Consider the following 20,856-nt stretch of genomic DNA (forward strand, 5'->3'; position numbering starts at 1 on the left):
AAAGATAAAATTGAGTGTATGCTGAGTCCACAGATATATACTAATACGTATTAGTATATATGTGTGGCTGAGCCCTCCTTATAATATTATCATTTATCATAAAGATTAACATTAAGATTGATTATTATAATTCATCATTTAAGTTGTTTTTTTTTTACATATTTAAGTACCTACTTCATTGATAATATTAATATATTATTAATATGCACAAAATTAAAAAAAACCACAATTCTATAATATCAACATTTAAGAGGACGTCGCACCCACTTGTGTTGTAACTTTTCTCCGTCTTACGCACGTACGACAATAAATTTTCGTTCGCTAGTTTCAATAGGGTGCTGTTAGTTTTTATATTAGAGTGAATATTTTAAGTAACAACATTATCTGTGTTCACTCGGTGGTTTTTTCAATATTTTTATTTTTAAGTCAGTTATGAGCATTTATGAGTATGTAAGACATTAATATTTTTAAATATATTTGAATTACTCTGTGCTATATTCAGGTACTGGCGTCGTTATCACCAATCTCGCGCTGTTATCACTTATCGTTGAAACCCGTTATCACTAGATATCATGAATTAATGAACAACAACAATACTGATTAAGTCTTCTGGTATTAATTGTAATGGATACCGTCGAACGTCGTCGGGTATTTTTTAAATGTGTTTCACGCAACTTTTACGTGTGGCTCGTTAGTAATTACGAACCGTACAACTATAAACTGTTCGCGGGCCAAAGTCCCACTGTCGGCGTTCAAGCGTTTCTGTGGCCACCATGAATATCTGTAAACCCGTGGCCGTCTGTGGGCGGTGGTTCGTCAACAAAATAACACCTCAGAGGCTGTCGAAATCTCTATGGTCGAAATTCCAGACCAATTTCGGCGTCTACGACGTAGTAGACCACCTAGGAACCGTCAGCGATCCCAGGACGGTGCCAGAGTACGTCACGTTACCATCGTACGCGAAGACCGGCATGGTCGTCGATGAGCCTGACCAAGATTGTCCACCGGAAATCCAAAACAAAGGTCAGATCGAGATGCTCCGGCAGAGCTGCAAGTTTGCCAAGTTTGTGCTGGACAGTGCCAAGGCACAGTTGAAAGTCGGCGCTACCACCGACGATGTCGACCGTTTCGTACACGATCTGGTCATCGACAACAACGCATATCCGTCGCCTTTGAACTACAAAGGGTTCAAGAAGTCTGTCTGCACGTCGATAAACAATGTCGTGTGCCACGGAGTGCCCGACGATCGGCCACTGCTCAACGGCGATCTCATATCTGTAGACGTCTCTGTCTATCTGAACGGTTTTCACGGTGATTGCGCCGCAACCTATTGCGTAGGCGAAGTGGACAACTACGGTAAAAAACTGATGAGCGTGGCCGAACAAAGCATGTACAAAGGCATAGAAGCCTGTGGCCCAGGCAAAGACTTTTCAGACATTGGGAGAGCCATAGAATTATACGTTCGTCAACACGGTCATAATGTTGTGTCGAGCATTACTGGCCACGGCATCAGTACATATTTCCATGGGCCTCCCATTATTTTCCATTCTACTTTATATAGTTATCCGGGAATAATGAAACCAGGTATGGTGTTTACGGTTGAGCCAGTAGTTAGCCAAGGTGGTAGCGATGTAGAGATTTTAGAAGACGGGTGGACCATAGTAACAGCCGACGATTCTAGAGGAGCTCAATTTGAACATACAATACTTATCACTGATCATGGTTATGACATTTTAACAGTTTAATCTGTTTAATGTGTCAATGGTAGTTTTTGAATTCCTTTGAAGTTTGAAGTACAATACCAGACATCTTCCGCTGCAAGTACAATATCATTATGTTAAGGACTCATAAATTGTTGTTAAGTTTAAAAATTGTACTATGATTTTCCATTATATTTATTTCAGATTTTTATGTAAGATTATTTTCATATGTTGTACCATTGAGTATAATATAATTTAATTTAGAATTTTTACATTGTGACCTAATAAAATAATAATTTACCAGATATATTAAAATGTAACCGGTGCCAATAACTTCTAAATTTGATCATAAGACTAATACAATCGCAGTTGCAATGATAAAATATTGTGTACTCTTGCCACAGATTTTTTTCTGTAATTTTGTCAAGACATACAGATGTAATAGTTGCTATTATTCATTTAAAAAAAGATCAATCAAGGATTAATGCATTGCTTGGATGGGTAGTAAATAAACAATTTTAAGCTTGTCGTTATTTTATTTTTAATAAACACATCAAAAAATAAATATATTATTAATTGATTACCAATAACGATGAAACAAATCAAATGTTTAAACTTTATTTTTGTTCTTGACTTTAATAAATGTATAAATTGTAGGTAGATAACAATTATTAGTTTGATTAACATTTCTAAAATTTGTACTAATTCCAAAAAAAAAAAATATTTATGAATAAAATTAAAATATACAAACATACATGTAAACAAAACATAAATTGTAAAACAATGTTGTATTCAATAATTATAACTGTAAAAATTGTTTAGTATATTATGTATAAAAATATGAATTAGTCAATATCCAATACTAGTTAATATATATTTTTTGTAAATGGTATAATATCGGTATAAAATTAAAGTATCACATTAAAATATAACTATAAAATATTCAGTTAATATAAAATACAAATTTGTAAAAACAATGATCATTTAGAAAATTTCTGCAAATATTGTGAGTTGAAATAAATAGATTAAATTAAGGTAATACAAAAGTTAAGCAAAGAAAAATATGAGAACATGGTTTCTCTTCAAGTATAAATCGTATAACCAAAATTGTATACATCTGAAAAATTATAACAAAAAAAATTTGTATAACATGTTATAAAAAATATATATAAATGGTTACTGCATTTCATAACATGTAATTCATGACCGCGCGCAATGCAAATAAAAGTTCAGCCTGCATTCGTGCTTCCATAATCATTAAATTTATGTGAATCTGAAATAATTGTAACAAAATACTAGTAAGTATACATTAATTACATCTAGAACATTTTTTTAAATACATTTTATAAATATAAAAAAAAAACGAGGGAAGTTGCTTTGCTACAAAGTATTAAGTGTACCGCATCATTGGCACTGTAGTAACATTAATGTTTTTTAATGATAAATCATTGCATAGTATAAAAAACAGACTGAGCAGAGACAGTTTGATTATGGTCATAGGAACAAGAGGAGGAGGGGACAGGCATTAAAGAGTCAATAAATGCTGGTGGGACCAGCACACGAAGATTTTAGGACTAACAGTGCATAAACATTTACGAGTTGGTACATAGTTTAATTAGATTAGAAGTATTGTGTAATCTAACCCTTTAAGGCCCTCTAGGAAATTTAAAGGCATTTCACTAATTTATTCAACATGCAAACTTAAGATTCAAATAAGTATATAATTAAAATTATTTTTGTTATATTTAAAATACAAACTATAGTCGTCACTCGATAATTCGAAATTCATGGGACCGAACTAAAAATTTGACTTAAAGAGTTTTTCGATTTACCGAGCGTTTTATTACATACATACATTGTATTTATTATTTATTAATTAATTTATCACACATTTGTTTCTACATTTTATAACATAATATGTTATTAAAATAAATAAGTCAAATGCAGTAAAATTATTTCTTCAGCTGCCATAATCACTTTCTTTTTATCAGCGAGCTACAAACACTTGTACTTTATGGAACCTATATTCAGACTGATTATGTTTTATACAATTTCAACAACTCTTTACCTATTGCACTATTGCAGAGGTTTATTTCGGTAAAATTATACAATTAAAGTCGAAAAACAACAGACAGACATTACAAATTATTGAGGGGACCAAAGTACATGTATTTTATTCTAATTATAGAAGTTTTCTCCCAGGACCAAGGGTTTGGTTCAATTTATGGAGTTTTTCAAATAATTGAGGTACGAATTATCGGGTGACGACTGTATGATGAATTGTTTGCTTTATGTTACCTTTTCACTTAAATCAAAATGTTTAAGTGCATTTTCGGTGGTTGTTTTGTTCAAACGTTCTGGGTAACAAGTAGCAGTCTTGATAAATACTCTCAATTGACTTTGAAGCAACTGTGTAACATCTTCATAATCATAATCATCATTTCTCATTCCGTAAATACAATAAATATAATTCCAAATTGCTCTACGGAATCGTGAAGTATCAATGTGAGGGCGACCACCCATTGTATAATATGTCATGTTATAAGCAGTCTTGAATTTTTTATCCAATAATAATCCAATGTCATTAAATAAACGGTTAATTAACGAATAACCATGATGATCCCAAGAAAATTCCTGAAAATAGGAACAATAATAAGAATTATTATCATTAAATACTAATTGTATATTGTTAAATTCAATACATAAAACTAATAAATAATAAACAACATAAAAAAAAATAATCACTTGAACATAACTAAATATTATTTTAGAGTGCATAGTTTAACTTAATACTAATTTAAAAAAATTGTTATATATTTTTTAACTATTGCTATTTTAAATGTGAGAGAAATATATTAAAATATATTTTAGGACTGTGTTACCTCACTATAGATGTAAATTTAATAATAAACACTACCAACAAACTAAATTCACTTTCCGATCAAACAAGATACTGTTGAAGAACATCTAACCATTTTTACTGCCCCAATGTATTGAAAATGGTAATTTTAACATTTGGTGAAAATAATAAGTATTTAGGATTATTCATTATTAAATTACAACAAAATATCAAAAATAGATAAATAAAAATTCGTTAATTTACCAATATAAAACCAATAAATGCTTACAAAAAATTAATATTACTTTCCGGTCAACTTTTTTTTATGGGGAGTCTTCTATCAAATTGTCTATTGTTAGCTATTAAAGGAAAACTTTTTATACAATTTTAACTGAAAAATAGTTTTAACATTTTCAAAATTTGAAATTTAAATGCATATAAAAATAATCGTACCTATGTATCTTTAATATTTTTGAACTTATATTTACAAAACTTATAAGGAACCTAGCATTAAATTTTTAAGCTTTTTAATAAGTGAAAATTTTTAAAAATTGTAGTTGAATTTATCATTATAATATACCACTTTTAATTGTAAATTATTATAATTACCTGCAAAATAAATGAAGATTGTTGAGCAAATTGTCGACGTGAGCAATCTAAGTAAGAATATCCAGAATCTTCAATAAAAGGCTTTACATCTGGATCCAAACCATTATCAGCAGAAGTATCACTATCACACAATTGGCTCTGAACCAGTTCATATCGCTGAATACGTTCTTGTTCTGAAGCTGGCTCACTTAGTTTTTTCATTCGTTCTACAATTGGTTCAAGACCTTCGTCATCAGATATAACACTTTCGTCAGCATAGCCTTGAATATATTAAATAAATAATATTACAACTGGTTTATTTTAATTCATAGGCGGTATAACATAATAATTTCAGTTGACATAATTTATCACAAACATAAACATTTAAAACATTGTATGTACTAATTATAAAGTTTTGATACATTAACATACCTCTTAAGCATGGTTTGCTTCTACGTCTAAAATAAACACCAGTTACTTTTACAGCTCGTGGTATTTCATCATTTAAGTTGCAAGCATACACAAAACTACACAAACTATGAAAATGAACAAGTAGTATGATGGCATGTCCTAAATCTGACATTGACCACGAGTTTGGACCTTTGACGACTTTCTATTAAAAATAAAAATAAAATAATTTTAGTTATCTTGCATGCTAAAGACAGCATTACTTTCAGTTGATTATTACAAATATAAAAAATAATAATTTAATGATTTAATTATAGTTAATTAATAATTTGTCATTGAAGTGGCATAATATATGTATGTATTAATATATTTATATAATAAATAAATGAAATTGTAATGAACAAAATGAGGATTCAATTATTTCATTCACATTCAAATGCATACCTAATACGTTGCATTAGTATAAATCTTAAATATTTAATGTAGTATTAATAATAATTTAAAAAAATTAAATAACTGCATTTAATACATACATTACATATTATATACTTTATTTATGTAAATAAGTAATAAGATTTATCATAATAATGGATTAAACTGCATAATAGATGAAATAATTATGTTATTGACCTAAAGGGATAAATTAAAAGATTTTAAATACTCTTTGTATAAATGATAATCACTATATAAATATTGACTCCATTACCGTATAAAATGTTACTATTAAATTATAATTTTAGTGGTATAAATATTATTAAACAAAGAATTTTTTAGTTTTTTTTTTATTGGTACAAATATATAAATTGAGATGTATTAACTCAGATAAAAACTTATCAACATTTAATTTATTATCAGCATATATTTTTTTTGTGTAAAAAAGATACCAACATACACTAACAAACAAAATTTATCTTTTAAACATTAAAACAGTCTTTAATAATATAAATATTATTTAAAGGCATAATATACAAGACAATGGTCACCTATTCAGCCTAATTTTCATATTTTGATATTAACTAATAACTTTATCTATACGGCATCAAACAAAATTTTGGGTATTGAAAACCACTATTTACTTAAAATCATAGTAATTCGTATTTCTAGTTAAAATAACTTCATTGTCACTTAACTGATGTCTTATAAACACCCAAGTACAAACCAATTTTAGAAAAATTAATTATTTCAGCGTAGAATTTTTGTTTTATTTTACTTTTAATATTATTTCATAATTAATTATACTTGTTGGTAGGTACAATAAATTGGTTTTGACAACGAAAGAAACTTTTAATGAACACAATGCATAATGTGGACACTGGACAGTTCTACAATTAGTTTCGCGATGCAACAACCTAGGACACTATTTCCTTCACTCGTACATTCCGGGCGGCAATGTTCTATAGCACTACAACTACAAACTATGTTTGATCAGGGGAAATAGTGACCTAGGTCATTAAACGAGTTTCTTTTCTCGTGGAACAACGTATAGAACTTTTGTTGAAATTAAAATATAATGAAAACAGTATAAATATTTTAAACTAATCTTTCATAACAAAGAAATCTATATTAAACCATTGCTAATCATTGGATGGAGTTACCCTTCAACCACTTCAATACATATTGAACAAACTATAATTATTATTGTACACACTTGATATAGACATTAAACATAAATTGATATTTGTTTTTCATGTTAAAAATATGCTGATACATTTTAAAATGTGTGTTTATATAACCACCTAAAGATAAGTTATAATTTTGCAGATAAGTTTTATGTAGTAGAATCATACATTCAATTGTTGTTGATTACATTAACTCTACATGGTATTACAAAAAAACAAATTATACATTTCATCACATCAACATATTTGTCTCAATCGGTAGGTATATTTTTTTAGGAATTAAAAATAATACATAGGTAATTTAAAGTAAAATGTTTTCATCAATTTAATAATAAAAACAAATACTAAATTATTGTTATAAAATAAAGAATAATACATGACATCTAATTTGTATATTTTAACTTGAATAGATACATACTTTGATATCTTCTTTTGTTACTAGCCAAGGTCGATGTGCTAAAATCTTGTTGATTTCATATAAATTACGAAGTTTACGAGGCACATGTGTGAGACCAATTAACCAATTAGGGTCACCATTATGTTCCAAAAATTGTTTTTTATGAAAATTTATTAGATAAGTGCACTTGTGCCGACCAGCTGCCTAAAAAAAAAAAATTGTTAAAATGCAATAAACATTAAAAGAATATTAATTTCATAATAAATAAACTGTAAATATTAAACATGATTGCAAACAATTGTAAAATATCATCAATTGAGAATTATTTTTTTTATTTAGATAGGTATGTTATTGAGATTTGAGATTACTTTTATTAGTCTTAATACAAAAAGTAACTAGTATATTTACCATAATTGCGATATAGTGCCGATATTGAATAGGCAATGGACCTTCTCCATAAATTATAAATTCTTGAAGACTCAGAAAAGTCTTGAGGTATGTGCTATGAAATTTCATGATATTTGTCACATGGTCCAACCCATAAACTGTATTGGCGTTTGATATTACATGATCCATTTCAATTTCTGCCTAAAAATGTAAAAAAAAAAATGTTGAATTAGTTAAAACAATTAGTGTACCTCCATAATTTGTTCACTATAAATTTAAAAATAGGATGTTTACAAATCACAATTATTTTGCTGATTGTGTTTATAGTTGTATACTGTATCATATACTCTTAAAGACAATGAATCTACCCGTCTACAGAAATTAGGTTTTAAGATTAAATTTAGACTTATTTTAAACAACAGTATTAGCCATTAGATATCACCGAATATTAATATCAAATGCACATTAACGGTAGTTTGGGTGTTGCATGATAAGCATTTTAACGCGATGTCCATCGACGCAATGGCAAAATACCGAATGAGCGTCACCAGCAGTCGTATTTCATTCTACGCACCAGATTCATGTGAATTCTCAATTAATAAAAATATTCAGAAGTCAAATGTTTATTTAATAAATACCAAATAAAATCCTTGGGATTCTATCCTAAAATAATATAACTGTTTCCATAACGAAGACGGATCAACAAACGCACAGCGGATCCAACCGAGAGGGAATACAATAGTATGGAAGAAAATACTAGATGTGGAAAATTGTTGACGGCCACTCACAGTGTCCATGCTGACAAGAGCATTCAGTCTACAACTTTTTTTTAAAAAACAGAAGCTTTACGGTCATTAGGTAGACGGAATTAAAAAAATGTCTGTGATGTCACATTTTTAATAGGCAACCGTATTTAGCAGGTACCTCCTATTCAGTATTCAGTTAATCCACTATTTATAAATCAATGACATTAAACAATTGAACAGATTTTTTATTCCTATTTCACGCGTTACAGACCACATTTGCGCACTCAGTTCGGCCAACGATGCGTCCCATGCGGCATAATTCACTGTTTGGAAAATCGTCGGCAGTTTAAAGATTCGGAGGGAGTACGGCGAAAGAAAAACATAGTTTCGATCGATCCCGTCCGGATCGCAAAAACAACCATACCGCGGACTCGTCAACCCATATTAGACATTTGTAGTTTGTACGTGTGCTTACCGCCTCCGCCGAAGGGTCTCGTTGTGTTTCAGTCGCGTCCGGCGGCCGCACGGGGCCGTCGTCCGCGATCGGTGCCGTTGTTCCGTTGGCAGTTTGTCGCGCCGCCGTCCCGCCGTGGCCGTCATCGTTGTTGTTTGGGACCTCCGTTTTCGCGACGAAAGAACAACCGACACGGTGGGAAAACGGTGAGAAGGCGAGCGGTCGATGCTCGCGATGGATACGGCGCCGGAAACCGCGGATTCCGCTAACGAGTAACGATAACAGCTGACGAAATCTTGCCCGTAGATTGCGTAGACAGCACTGGCTGTGAGCGTCGGCGGGAGGGGAGGACCGTGGTGTAAGCTCAAAGGTGCGCGGGCGACGAACGGTTAACGATTAACCGTGTAGTTCGTACTATAGTACGGACGGTACGGTGCCGTGGTCTACCTACCGTCTACGAACTACGACTGCGGACTGACAGCGTTCAGAGTTTCAGACTTCTTTAGTTCAGTGTAATAATGTTCACCGTGTTTGAGGTTGAACACTCGGACAGTTGGACATCGGTGATCGCCGCTCGGTGCGGTCGCGGACTCGCGGCAGTGTTGTTGACTGTTGTTGTCGCGCGCGCGCACAATGACGTGATTCTACCGATGACGATCCGTTGGCGGCGACGTCGATGATAATGTTAAATTGATAACAATGCTTTCGTAGTGCCATCGAAATAATTTGAAATAATATTATATTTTTTATAATAATATAATACAAGTATTAAATAATATTTATTTATAATGTATTATATTATTATATGTTAGTATTCATTGCGACGATGGTGTTTACGACAAAAACTGTTTACTATCACTTGTTAGTAAAAAAAAAAAACGATTAACAATAGTCAATAACAACATTATGTAATACTATGTACACGAGTTTAACTCCGCATACCACCGAGCTTCTTGTCTAGTCGCTGTTTACAATGTACATAGTAGGTACATAATAGATGTATTGAATATAATATGCGTGATAAAATATAAAATCAATAATAAAAAATGTGGGCAAGTGGGTGGGTACCACTCTACGTTACAATTATAATAAGTGTCGAGTGGGTAACTGTAATAGTGTAATGGATGTGTATGTGTTAGATTTGAATTCAATGATATAAAATCATTATGTAGTGTATACGACAAGCGATTCTGATTTCTGAGCAAAGTTTGTCAGCCTGTATTACTAAGTATATTTTATATATATTGTTACTATTAAAGTATTAATACAGTTGGTTGAAATATTTTATGTCAAAAAAATTGCATTTAAAAATGTCATTGCGCGTAAACTATATAATAATATGTATATTATACTTCAAAAGTTTCAAATAGGTACCCACAATTAATATTTTTAGAATTCCAACAAAATATCTAAAATTATTATTCTTTGTTAAAATATCTAATTTTATCAAAATATAACTTAAAATATGAATTTAAAAAAAAACTGTCTACCTACATATTTTTAAATTTTTTGGTGACAGCTAGTATATAATACTTATAAGAACTTTGTTTTAGATTTTCAATCCTTAAACATTTTCATTTTTAACATTTTACAAACTTTTAACAACAAAAAAATTTGCAAATGTTCGTAATTTCCTTAAATTTTTCCCAAGCCTCCCAATTTCTGCTCCCAAGCCTTGCATCCTAATTGTACCTCATAACTCATAAGTTATGATAATATATTAATATGTGCGGTACGTCGATCCCTACTAGACACTATAGAGTATAGTTACTACAATAGAAGTTAATAGTTATAATGTATTATAAATGTATGATGAACTTATTTTAAGTACAATGTACATCAATTTATTGTAAACAATAAAACAAATAACAATTAACATTAATAGTCAATATTATATCAAATTGTTGGTTTTCTTAATGACTTGAGACTTTGTAAACATTGAATAATACTCTGCAGTTCTATATTATATTTATTAGTATAGTATTATTTTATATTTTATATTTGCTAAACTATACTAACCTATAGGCGATATTGAAATAATATAAAGAAGAACTATTCCTACTAACATATTGTGTACAGTGGCGCAATTATCGGGAGTGTTGGGTGTGCAATTCACAGGGGGCCCCTGTTTTGGGGGCCCCGAAATCGTATATACGATATTCCTACTATAATGTGTAATATACAAAATAATATAATAATAATTAAATATTAGTACAATTAATATAATATAATCTATATATATATTATAAAATAGAAGCCCCTTTTTTGTATGTACGAGCATATCTCGAAAAGAACTCTACTTATTTTAATACGGATTTCACTAATAAACCGGTCGAGTCACGGGGAAGGTTTTAATGTATAATAATTTTCTATGGTAAAATTAATTGGGTGTCCGAAAATAATAACAATCTATGTCTATATATACATAAATACATGTTTGTCTGTATGTCATTGCGATCTCCTAAGCCAGTAGACATTTTTTGTGTGTTTTTGAGTGAGTCCCTGAGGCCTGAATGGTTTAGATTCACAATTAGACCCAGTTGGTTCAACCCAGAGAGGTACTCAAACAGGTATTTTGAGATTTACGATAGAAATTTTTGTTTATAATTAGTTGCTATTGGTTATAGGAGAAATAATTAATAAAAATTAGTATTTTAAATGTTTGCCATTAGTTACTCTGGCTGCAGATGAGGTAAAAGGATCATAACACCGTTATCAAGATCCGGCATTGATTGTGTATACAGCTACTATTATTAGTATAACTATTTACCATTACGACTATTACCTACCTATCTACCTATATATTTATAAATAGGACATTTGGACATAAGTGGATGCCAGTAGTTAGAGGCGTATTTAGGGGTGGTGACGGGGAGAGATCGCCTCGGGCGCCAAATTCTCAATCCCTTAAAGGGGCACCGTCACTAGGGGTTAAATTATTGTTTTCAAAGTGAAGTTATAATAAAATAAAATTTTTTTTTTATTTTTTATTTATTAACCTGTATCATAAATATTTTATTTTCATAGAATTATTATTCTTTCAGAGCTCGCCTATAAATTAGTTGATAATCAATTGTATCAGTTCGATCTTTAAGGCGCCCGATACTATATTGTTCTATAGTTCTATGCCGATACCATAATGTGTAATTTTGTACACAATAATAATATGCTCTACGGGAATAATGATCCTGTTCTGTAGAACTAAACAAATTCGATTATTTTTTTTAACTAATAGAGGCTAATATTCTACAGGCCGCATCGAACAACGTTTTTCAATATTTTAATCTCAAACTTTATAATATATCTTCAAGAATAATACAATTTTAAACGTTTTTTATAAATTATATTATACCATTATTTAAAATGAAATAAAAAATCGGAGTTCGATACGACCTGTAAGTATTTATATTTATATTTTTAATGGTAAAAAGTAAAATTGCAATTATAGAGGCTCAAAAGCTTTTTTGGGGCTAAACTACACTCTATTAGCGTCTATGAGTGAAAGGAAACTTTAAGAAAAAGGGGACCCAAAATGTGTGTACTTAGGCCGCCAAAATCGTAAATACGCTTCTGTCAGTAGTCGATTCAGAAATGACTCAGCGAGGAGGCAGAGGCCAAGGCGAGTGATCCTTCAAATTAGGAAACAACAAATGATTTAGATACAAGTTCATCAATATAAATAATATTCATATTACATTAATGATACATATATAATATATACTATTATATTCAATTATCATTAATATTTAGTCCCTACTACCATAACTCTTAAATTTTAGTAAAATGTATGTATCCACTGAGTTAAAAAAAAAATCTTGGGGACATAACATAGTTTAGTAGATATGTACCTATACTTTCAATAATACGGCTTAATGAAGGGATTTACAGTAAAAACACCTATGATAGAAATTGTAGAGATCAATATTTTATATAGAATCGTATAAACCCTGATATTATAATATTGTATTAATTAGTTGGTAAATTATAACGAATAAAATAGAAAACATGCAATTCATCATAATATATTGAACAATCAAAATAGGATATCAAAAATTGGACTCTAAAATAAGATTCTAGATAAAATTGTCCCCTAAAATTTTTATTTTAGTAACAAATGACGTGATATAACTATAAAACCACTTCAGTAAGCTGGACTATTGGTAAAAAAAAAATAGTAATACGAAAGAACATTTTTCGGTAAAAAAAATTAATCACTGTGAAGCCGTAAAGCTGCGACCGTCGACAGTCTCCCATACTACAGTCCACAGATTATATTATAATCTGTCACCTAATGCAGTAATGCGTGGCAACATTAAAACTGTAGCATAACCGGTTTTCCTATCGTCACCGCACATGGTTTATAAATTAATAATATTGGTTGGGAATATTATTATTTTATTTTTTCCTATAATCCTATTATTGAACTAGAGTAGGTACTAGGTATACGGTACGTCGGTACACCCAACTATAGCTCACATACGTATTTTCGACACATTTTAAATTTTAAGCCTCGGATCAGTCATCAATGGCGATTATCTAGATTTTTTTTAAGGTGTTGTCTACTTGTCTCCAATATAATATATATATATATCATACCACTATGTATAAATTAAAATATATAGTTATGGTTATAAAAAAAGTGATCTAATATAAACAATGGGCCGATCAAGACATTCATGTATATGTATGGAAAAAATAACATTTTTGACACAAATATTTGTATACTTAATTATAAAAAAACTATTATATTATATAAGTGATAATATTATAACACTTGCTAAAGGGGTTGTTATATCACTCATATCCTACAAATACCCTACTTATACAGTTATACACCACTGCGACTGCACCTCGTATAGTAAAGTAGATTTAAATTAGCTGGCAAACTACAATTGAACAATTTTAGATTCTGAGCGGAGCAATTAATGTATTGATTTTACAATGATGTGTGCAAAATTTTCAAAATATTTTGATATGTTTTGAGCTGTTTAAAGACATTTTAAGTTTCCAATTTTGTTAGTTTTTTTTTCTATAAATGTCAATAAAATTTTATTTGCTGGGTAAAAAAGCATGGAAATTGAATACAAGGTTCCTACTATATTGTTACAATGACGTTTGAAAAATATTGAAAATCCTTAGTCACAGTTTTTTTTTATAAGCATTGAAAGTTCAAATCTTGAAAAATAGGGAAAATTTACGAAATATAGCAAATTATTTTGAGTTAAGAATTCATAAAAAATTTTCTTTTTAAATCTTAGATTTGTAATACAAGATTTCTCATAAATTTGTCTATCTTTATCAAAAAAAAAAAAATGTCTACAAGCAAAATCAAATTAAATTTTTATGAGCATTTGAAATTCACATTTTCACAAGATTGGACATTCACGCTCGATTTCGTTATTTTGTTGTAATTCAAAAACAAATAACTGAAGATACATGATGACATATTCACTGAATGTTTATATTTTCATTTTCTATTTACCATAAAATTTTGAAAATATTTTGACTCTTTTTTAGCTGTTAACGGACATTGTTAGTTTTCAATGTTTATAGTTTTTTTTTTCATTAACTGTCAATAAAAAAAATTAAAAAAAATTAAAAATACATAGGCACAATTTTTTTTTATAAGCATTTATAGTTCGAATTTTGACAACATTTTCCAGTGCACAGGAATTTTACTTCAAAAATGTCTTTCTTAATTATATGCACTACATGCTATATTATTGATTTAATATAAATACTTAGATCATAATGCAAGTTATGAATATGCAAAACATTATTTAAAATTGCTCATATATCGCAAATAACTTTAAATATCGACAATATCGTAAAAAGTCAACATATAAACACAGATAAAGTTCTTATCTTGAAGTTCAATTAAATTAATAAAGCAGGCTAACAAAACAAGATTGGTACTGCTGAACGTAAATTTGCCATGTTGCACGTGGGTCAGATAGGTAAACATAGTGCGCTGACATCATTTCAATACATTTTAATAATACATGTTTACTGTTAAAGGTCGAATCGTCGTATTGTTTAGACAGTTGTTTATACATTTATATATATATATATATAGGTAGGTTACCTATTAATAATTTATAAAATGTATTTTTAAGCATTACGTCATTATTAAAAATGTCATTATATTTCTAAGATAAGCGCTTTTATATCATATAATAATATAAAAATGATTTAACTTTAAAGTTAACTATAATATTTGAAAAGCTTAACTGCAATTCAATATTTTAAGGTTTTTATTTAACCTATTTAAGTCTTACAAAATGCCATTAATCGAATATAGGTACCTACTACCTACACACTATAGGTGCCTATAAAAATAATTACGAAACAACGCTGGGTCCACAGGCCACAGCACATAGTAATAGTCAAAAGACAAGACGTAAACAAAAACAAAATCTATCACGGGACTATCTAAATTGTTTTTAAATACTAACACTGCTTTGTATTAATTGTGTTGTCTCTGTGTAAACCCGGGCTTATACTAAACTGCAACTCACATCTTTGATCATATATCAATAACTTATATATCAGAAGTCTGACTCGGACACACTGTAGCGTATTATATTGTTTCCATGTGCAAAGAGCAAATTATATTAAAATAATTAATATTAATGGGAAAGCGTGTTTATCACGTTAAGTAGCTATGTAAGTAGCCACTTATATAGTTATTAACTTGTTTTTCACAAAAATAAAAATAGTTGTTATATATTATTATACATTATACAATATTAGTATATTATTTTTAATAGGTAGGCAGCAGCATCGTTTTCATAACTGATATTGAAAGACCTGAAAAGTTGAAACAAAACGAAGCACACGTATGTATAAAAATAACTTATAACTATTATTTTATTTTACATACTGAGTAAATCCTATTGGTTTTTAAAATGTATAATACCTATTGGCTATCTTATTCCTGTCAACACTTTACAATTATCTTATTTTTAGGTAGGTAGGTATATAAGTGTCCTCCTACGGCTTAATAATTTTCGTGTAATTGAAGGTTATAGCTTATAATAATAGGAAATCGATTATTGTTGGTACTTACATATTTTGAAGAGTTTAATTTGATTTTTTGATTTTTTCAGTATGTACTATTATAGTATTACAGGCCATAACTTATAAGTACCTAATAGGCAATAGTAATTTAACTAATAGGTATACGAAATAAGACGTATAATAGTTTCTCTAAAAGAAAAAAACAATCGACAACATACTCTCTTACTCTCTGGATATATTCCATCAGTACATCTCTCAAATAGTTCTATTGGTTAAACTTTCACAAAAATACCAATAAATTATAATGTGTTCAGTAGGTATTTATCGGTTATCATTTATTAGAACGTAATTAGTAATATTCCTCAATTCTGAAATTTGGTACTACCTGGACTATTATAAGCAATACCTAGGTAGGTAACTGATGTTATTTGACACACTTGTCTACATATACTCGACTAATATCTACATATAAACGGATAATAATAATTGATATTATTGATGATATTAATTATACATGTGTGTTTAAGTGTTTTTAATACATTTATTAAAGATTTTTTTTTCTAATTGTTAGAAGACGACATATCACATATGCTCCGCAATGGCGCAATACATAAACACATTTAAACATTTTAGACATTGTATTATAATAGTTATAACCATGAATGATTAGCAGTTATTATGCAGAACCATTAAAACCAATACAGTAGACGATATATTTTTTATTTAATTAGTTGTAATAGCCTAAATAGTAAGTGTAAGAAGTCATATTATAACAACAAAGTAAAAAATTAAATTTTTTGGCGGTTTCTTTCATTTTATTCATTACCTATGGTCACCTATATAGTGTACACTAAATTATATTTTATAATAACTAAGGACTTAAGGTGAATCAAATTCTACAAATTAATATAATATGTATATACCTATATGTAGTATGTAGGTATCTATATTAGTTTTATAACCTAAGCTGATAAGAATAATAAATATTAATAATAATTAATAATAAACGAATAACAATACAAATAGAAAAATCGAATAGGTATTATTAAAAAAATTAATAAGTTAAAACAATTCGTAAATATAGTTAATAGTACTTAACACATGTGATTCTGTATCTACATAATAATTGTAGACTGTACAGGGTATGACTTTGTTTTTTTACATAAAATATATTTTTTCTCAAGTAAATATTTTAAGGTAGGTAGGTACCATAATTATCCATGAGAAATTAAAGCATTATTCAATTATTGACTTATTGTACATAGATATTCGTACTTTATTTTGATATACAAAGTAGATATGTAAAATGTATAATACTCACATTGTTCTCATCCATGATGAAGGTAGTACAGACTTTTAATGTAACTTTGACGGTCGAAAGACACCTAGTTGAATATAAAATTATTGTTACTATGTCTAATATATTTCGAGATAATGTTAAATTTTATCAGTTTCAAAGGCTCAATAACAATAAATAGATAGGCACATAATGTCATTGGTTTTAAATTGCCTCTGTAGGTATCTATAGCTAATGAATTATTCTAAACACATTACTACATTAGATATACAATGTAGGTATATAGACATATAGTACATATACTATATACTTATCAATTATAAAGAGATAAAGAAATTTAAGGAAATACATAGGTGGTAATCGGGCAGTACTTAACTCCCCCACCAAAAAAAAAATAAATATTAGATAATGTCCATTATATAGAGTCTAGAGTATCTATAAAATACATTTACATAAATAAATTGCCAAAGAGTGAGAAAACTTTTTTTTTACCTTTTATACATATTTCATGATTCTCCATTCTGTACTCTTCACCTGAATGAATGCATTTGTGACTTACCCCATATTCTTCTTGACTGCCCTGCCCTACAACTCAAACGCATTATTTTAGTTAATGAACTTAAGACTCTTGATATCCCCTTAAATATCCACTCCATACTTAATACAAAATCTACTATTGCCATTAAATTAATAATTACCTTTATACTGGATGCTGGCTTTATTATTTAATATGTATTATAATGTTTAATGTATAATGTTGTTTTATGTATTATATCTGTAATAGTCGAGCTGTCATAGTTGTATACTAATAGCTAATAAATAAAAAAAAAAAAATACATATTTCATAGTTTTACTAATAAAATATAGGGATCGGATTTCAATGCAAAGTTAATCTTTTATTGAGTGACCTTGGAAAATGCTTTCCAAGTACCTACATTATTCGTTTCATGAAATAGTTACTTCAAGGGTAAAACATTTATTTTGAATTTGTTAAAGTTTTTTCATTTTTTAGAATTTCTTGGTAATTGTATTGGTTTAATGCAAATTAATTGTTTATGTTTTGGCATGTTTAAAATTATATTGCATAATAAATCCTGTAAAGATATGCATGTCTGCAGTCAACATCATTGTCACCACGTCAATTAATCAAATTTTTCATACAATTTTTTTTTTTTATAAACGTTTTGTAAAGTACTAAGTTTATTGGAAACTATAAATTAAGTAGGTACCTAATAAAATATTGCATTTAAAAAATAGTTTTATATAATATCAATTTATAAGGGCATTATTGCGGTAAAATTAATTTTTAACTATTTTTAAGAGCTTTTATATCCTGGCCAAGGGCCGGATTGGGTTATTATAGTCAACTGTGCTCCACATTCAACCGGCTGGATATTTAAAAGACCCCCCCCCAAAAAAAAAAAAAAATCATAGTTACTTGTTTAATTGTTTGATTATTTAGTACATATATGGATAAAAACATTTATTAGTCCATAAACTAAAAATACCCTTTTGCATACATTTTTAAGAAGTAGAAATAATAGGAGGACCTATATTTTTGACATCAATTTTGTAACAAATGTGGTTGATAAAATTAGGTAGGTAATCAAGAATTAAACAACAATGATTTAGTACAACTTTAATTTAATTTGATTAAAATAAACTAATACACATTAAATTAAATAAACTTGTTTTACATTTTTTACTGATAGACATAGAATTATAGAAGTAGTATTAATATATTTTTACTGAGATATCAGAAATATATATTTTCAAAATGTCAACCCATCAAATTTTTTTTAATAAATCATTTTTTTGGGTATTAATTGTATAATTTCTTTGTTTTTTACATTAGCAAAATATCTTTTTCTATTTTCTTCAATACAAATGTTTCTAATTTTTCTTGAGATAAACTATTACGCAATCTGTTTAAAATGTGTTTTAATTAAGAAATAGATGTTTCATAGCGAACTTGGGTGCATGATAAAGTCAAAACAAATTTGTAAGCCAGAAATAAATTAGAGTACCTATGTCATAGAATGTAAATTATATTTTCTTAACAATAAAAAGCCGAAAATAATACAGTTCTTACAAAATGAGTTTATTGTACAATATTTTGAGATAGACTGTATGCCTGAAAAGATTAAAAACAAATTATCTTCTTCTTTATCATGATAACTGATAAGGTTGAACAGGATGGATTTGGAAAAATATTTTCTGTACTTACTTTATCTGAACTATGGATTATATCTTGGATTTCAATGTGATTATTAAGTACTGTCATGTGTGATAAGATTTTCTCTCTAAATTAAATGAATAATTGGTTAATGAATATTTGTAGAAAATATACAATAAAATGGCAAGAACCGAACATAATATATTATATTTTCACTAAATATAAAATAACATAGTATGACTCCTGAAATTGATGTAAAAAGTATCATAGTAGAATTAAAATATTCAATTTATCAGTTATCTCCACTTGACAACTGATAAATGACAATGCTATCACAAATATTTTAATATTAAAACCATGACTATGACTATAATAGCATGATAGCATCGGCCCAATTTAATAATGAGGTAGAGGCCCATAGAGTTTTACAGGCCCTACTAATAAATAATTATGTAAATTATTTGTTTCAAGTTTTCTATATGTACACAATTTAACAATCATGCGTTTTTCATTAAATTAGTGTATATTTATTATTTTTCCATGATAGGTTAATAGGTTATATTTTAATAATATAATACTTTAAGACTGTGCTACTTTGACGCAAATAACCCCTAATCAAAGACCTTAGGAAATGGGAATCATAATAATCAATATGATGTTACTGAATTAAAATATATATATATTTTTTTTTTAAGTCAATATTCAGTTGGAGATGACCAACAGCAGTATTATACAAATGGTAACTGCTGAAAATAAAATAAATTGTGAGGGTAGGTACCTATAAACTTTTAAATAAAAAAAACCAAAAATATATTCCCCGAGGCCCAAATCATTTGAAATTTACAAGAAGCTGCTTTTTTTATTACCAATTATCTTGGCAAACTCAGTTTTCGAAAATGCAAAATATAAAGATACACAATTATGTTACAAAATGATTAAATAAATTCTTCTATAATATAAATAGTGAAATATTTACAAAAATTGATATCAAAAGAAACGTAGATGTATTTTTATGTGAAAATATATATGGAATATTATAATAAATTAAGTTTCTATTTGTCTGAAATGGAGATCTTAAAAAAAAGAAAATATTTACCTACATAGACTATTATTATTATTGATGTTTATTTGTATTTGGCTTTTGCCAATATATTTAGGGCCCCAATGAGATGTGATTTAAAATTAATTTGACAAGGACTGATGAGATTCATAAAATACATACATG

General features: G+C 28.6%; 2 protein-coding genes across 3 annotated transcripts; one reads left to right on the top strand and one right to left on the bottom strand.

Annotated features, from left to right (window-relative positions):
* Positions 1-601: 601 nt before the first annotated feature.
* LOC132946221 (methionine aminopeptidase 1D, mitochondrial) lies at positions 602-1,972 on the top strand. The gene has a single exon (XM_061016104.1). The coding sequence runs from the start codon at positions 774-776 to the stop codon at positions 1,743-1,745; it is 972 nt and encodes a 323-aa protein (XP_060872087.1). The 5' UTR covers positions 602-773; the 3' UTR covers positions 1,746-1,972.
* Positions 1,973-2,555: 583 nt separating this feature from the next.
* LOC132946220 (sestrin-3) lies at positions 2,556-17,558 on the bottom strand. 2 transcript variants are annotated; one of them, XM_061016102.1, is made up of 7 exons: positions 17,480-17,558; positions 7,960-8,139; positions 7,573-7,755; positions 5,560-5,740; positions 5,149-5,408; positions 3,999-4,334; positions 2,556-2,973 (listed from the first exon to the last, which is right to left on the bottom strand). In XM_061016102.1, exons 1-7 carry the CDS (start codon positions 17,492-17,494, stop codon positions 2,887-2,889), a joined length of 1,242 nt encoding a protein of 413 aa, XP_060872085.1. In that variant the 5' UTR covers positions 17,495-17,558; the 3' UTR covers positions 2,556-2,886. The 2 variants fall into 2 exon arrangements, with proteins under 2 accessions (XP_060872085.1, XP_060872086.1); XM_061016103.1 differs by lacking the exon at positions 17,480-17,558 and adding an exon at positions 9,160-9,841.
* Positions 17,559-20,856: the final 3,298 nt, after the last annotated feature.

This window comes from Metopolophium dirhodum, chromosome 6 (assembly GCF_019925205.1).
Source record: "Metopolophium dirhodum isolate CAU chromosome 6, ASM1992520v1, whole genome shotgun sequence".
Classification (NCBI taxonomy): Eukaryota; Metazoa; Arthropoda; class Insecta; order Hemiptera; family Aphididae; genus Metopolophium; species Metopolophium dirhodum.

Excerpts from the sequence above, each read along its gene's own strand:
- LOC132946221 (XM_061016104.1), top strand. The coding sequence starts at position 774 with ATGAATATCTGTAAACCCGTGGCCGTCTGTGGGCGGTGGTTCGTCAAC.
- LOC132946220 (XM_061016102.1), bottom strand. Across the intron at positions 5,409-5,559 it reads AAGCAAACCATGCTTAAGAG|GCTATGCTGACGAAAGTGTT; the intron begins GTATGTTAATGT and ends AATATATTCAAG. Across the intron at positions 4,335-5,148 it reads AATCTTCATTTATTTTGCAG|GAATTTTCTTGGGATCATCA; the intron begins GTAATTATAATA and ends TCCTATTTTCAG.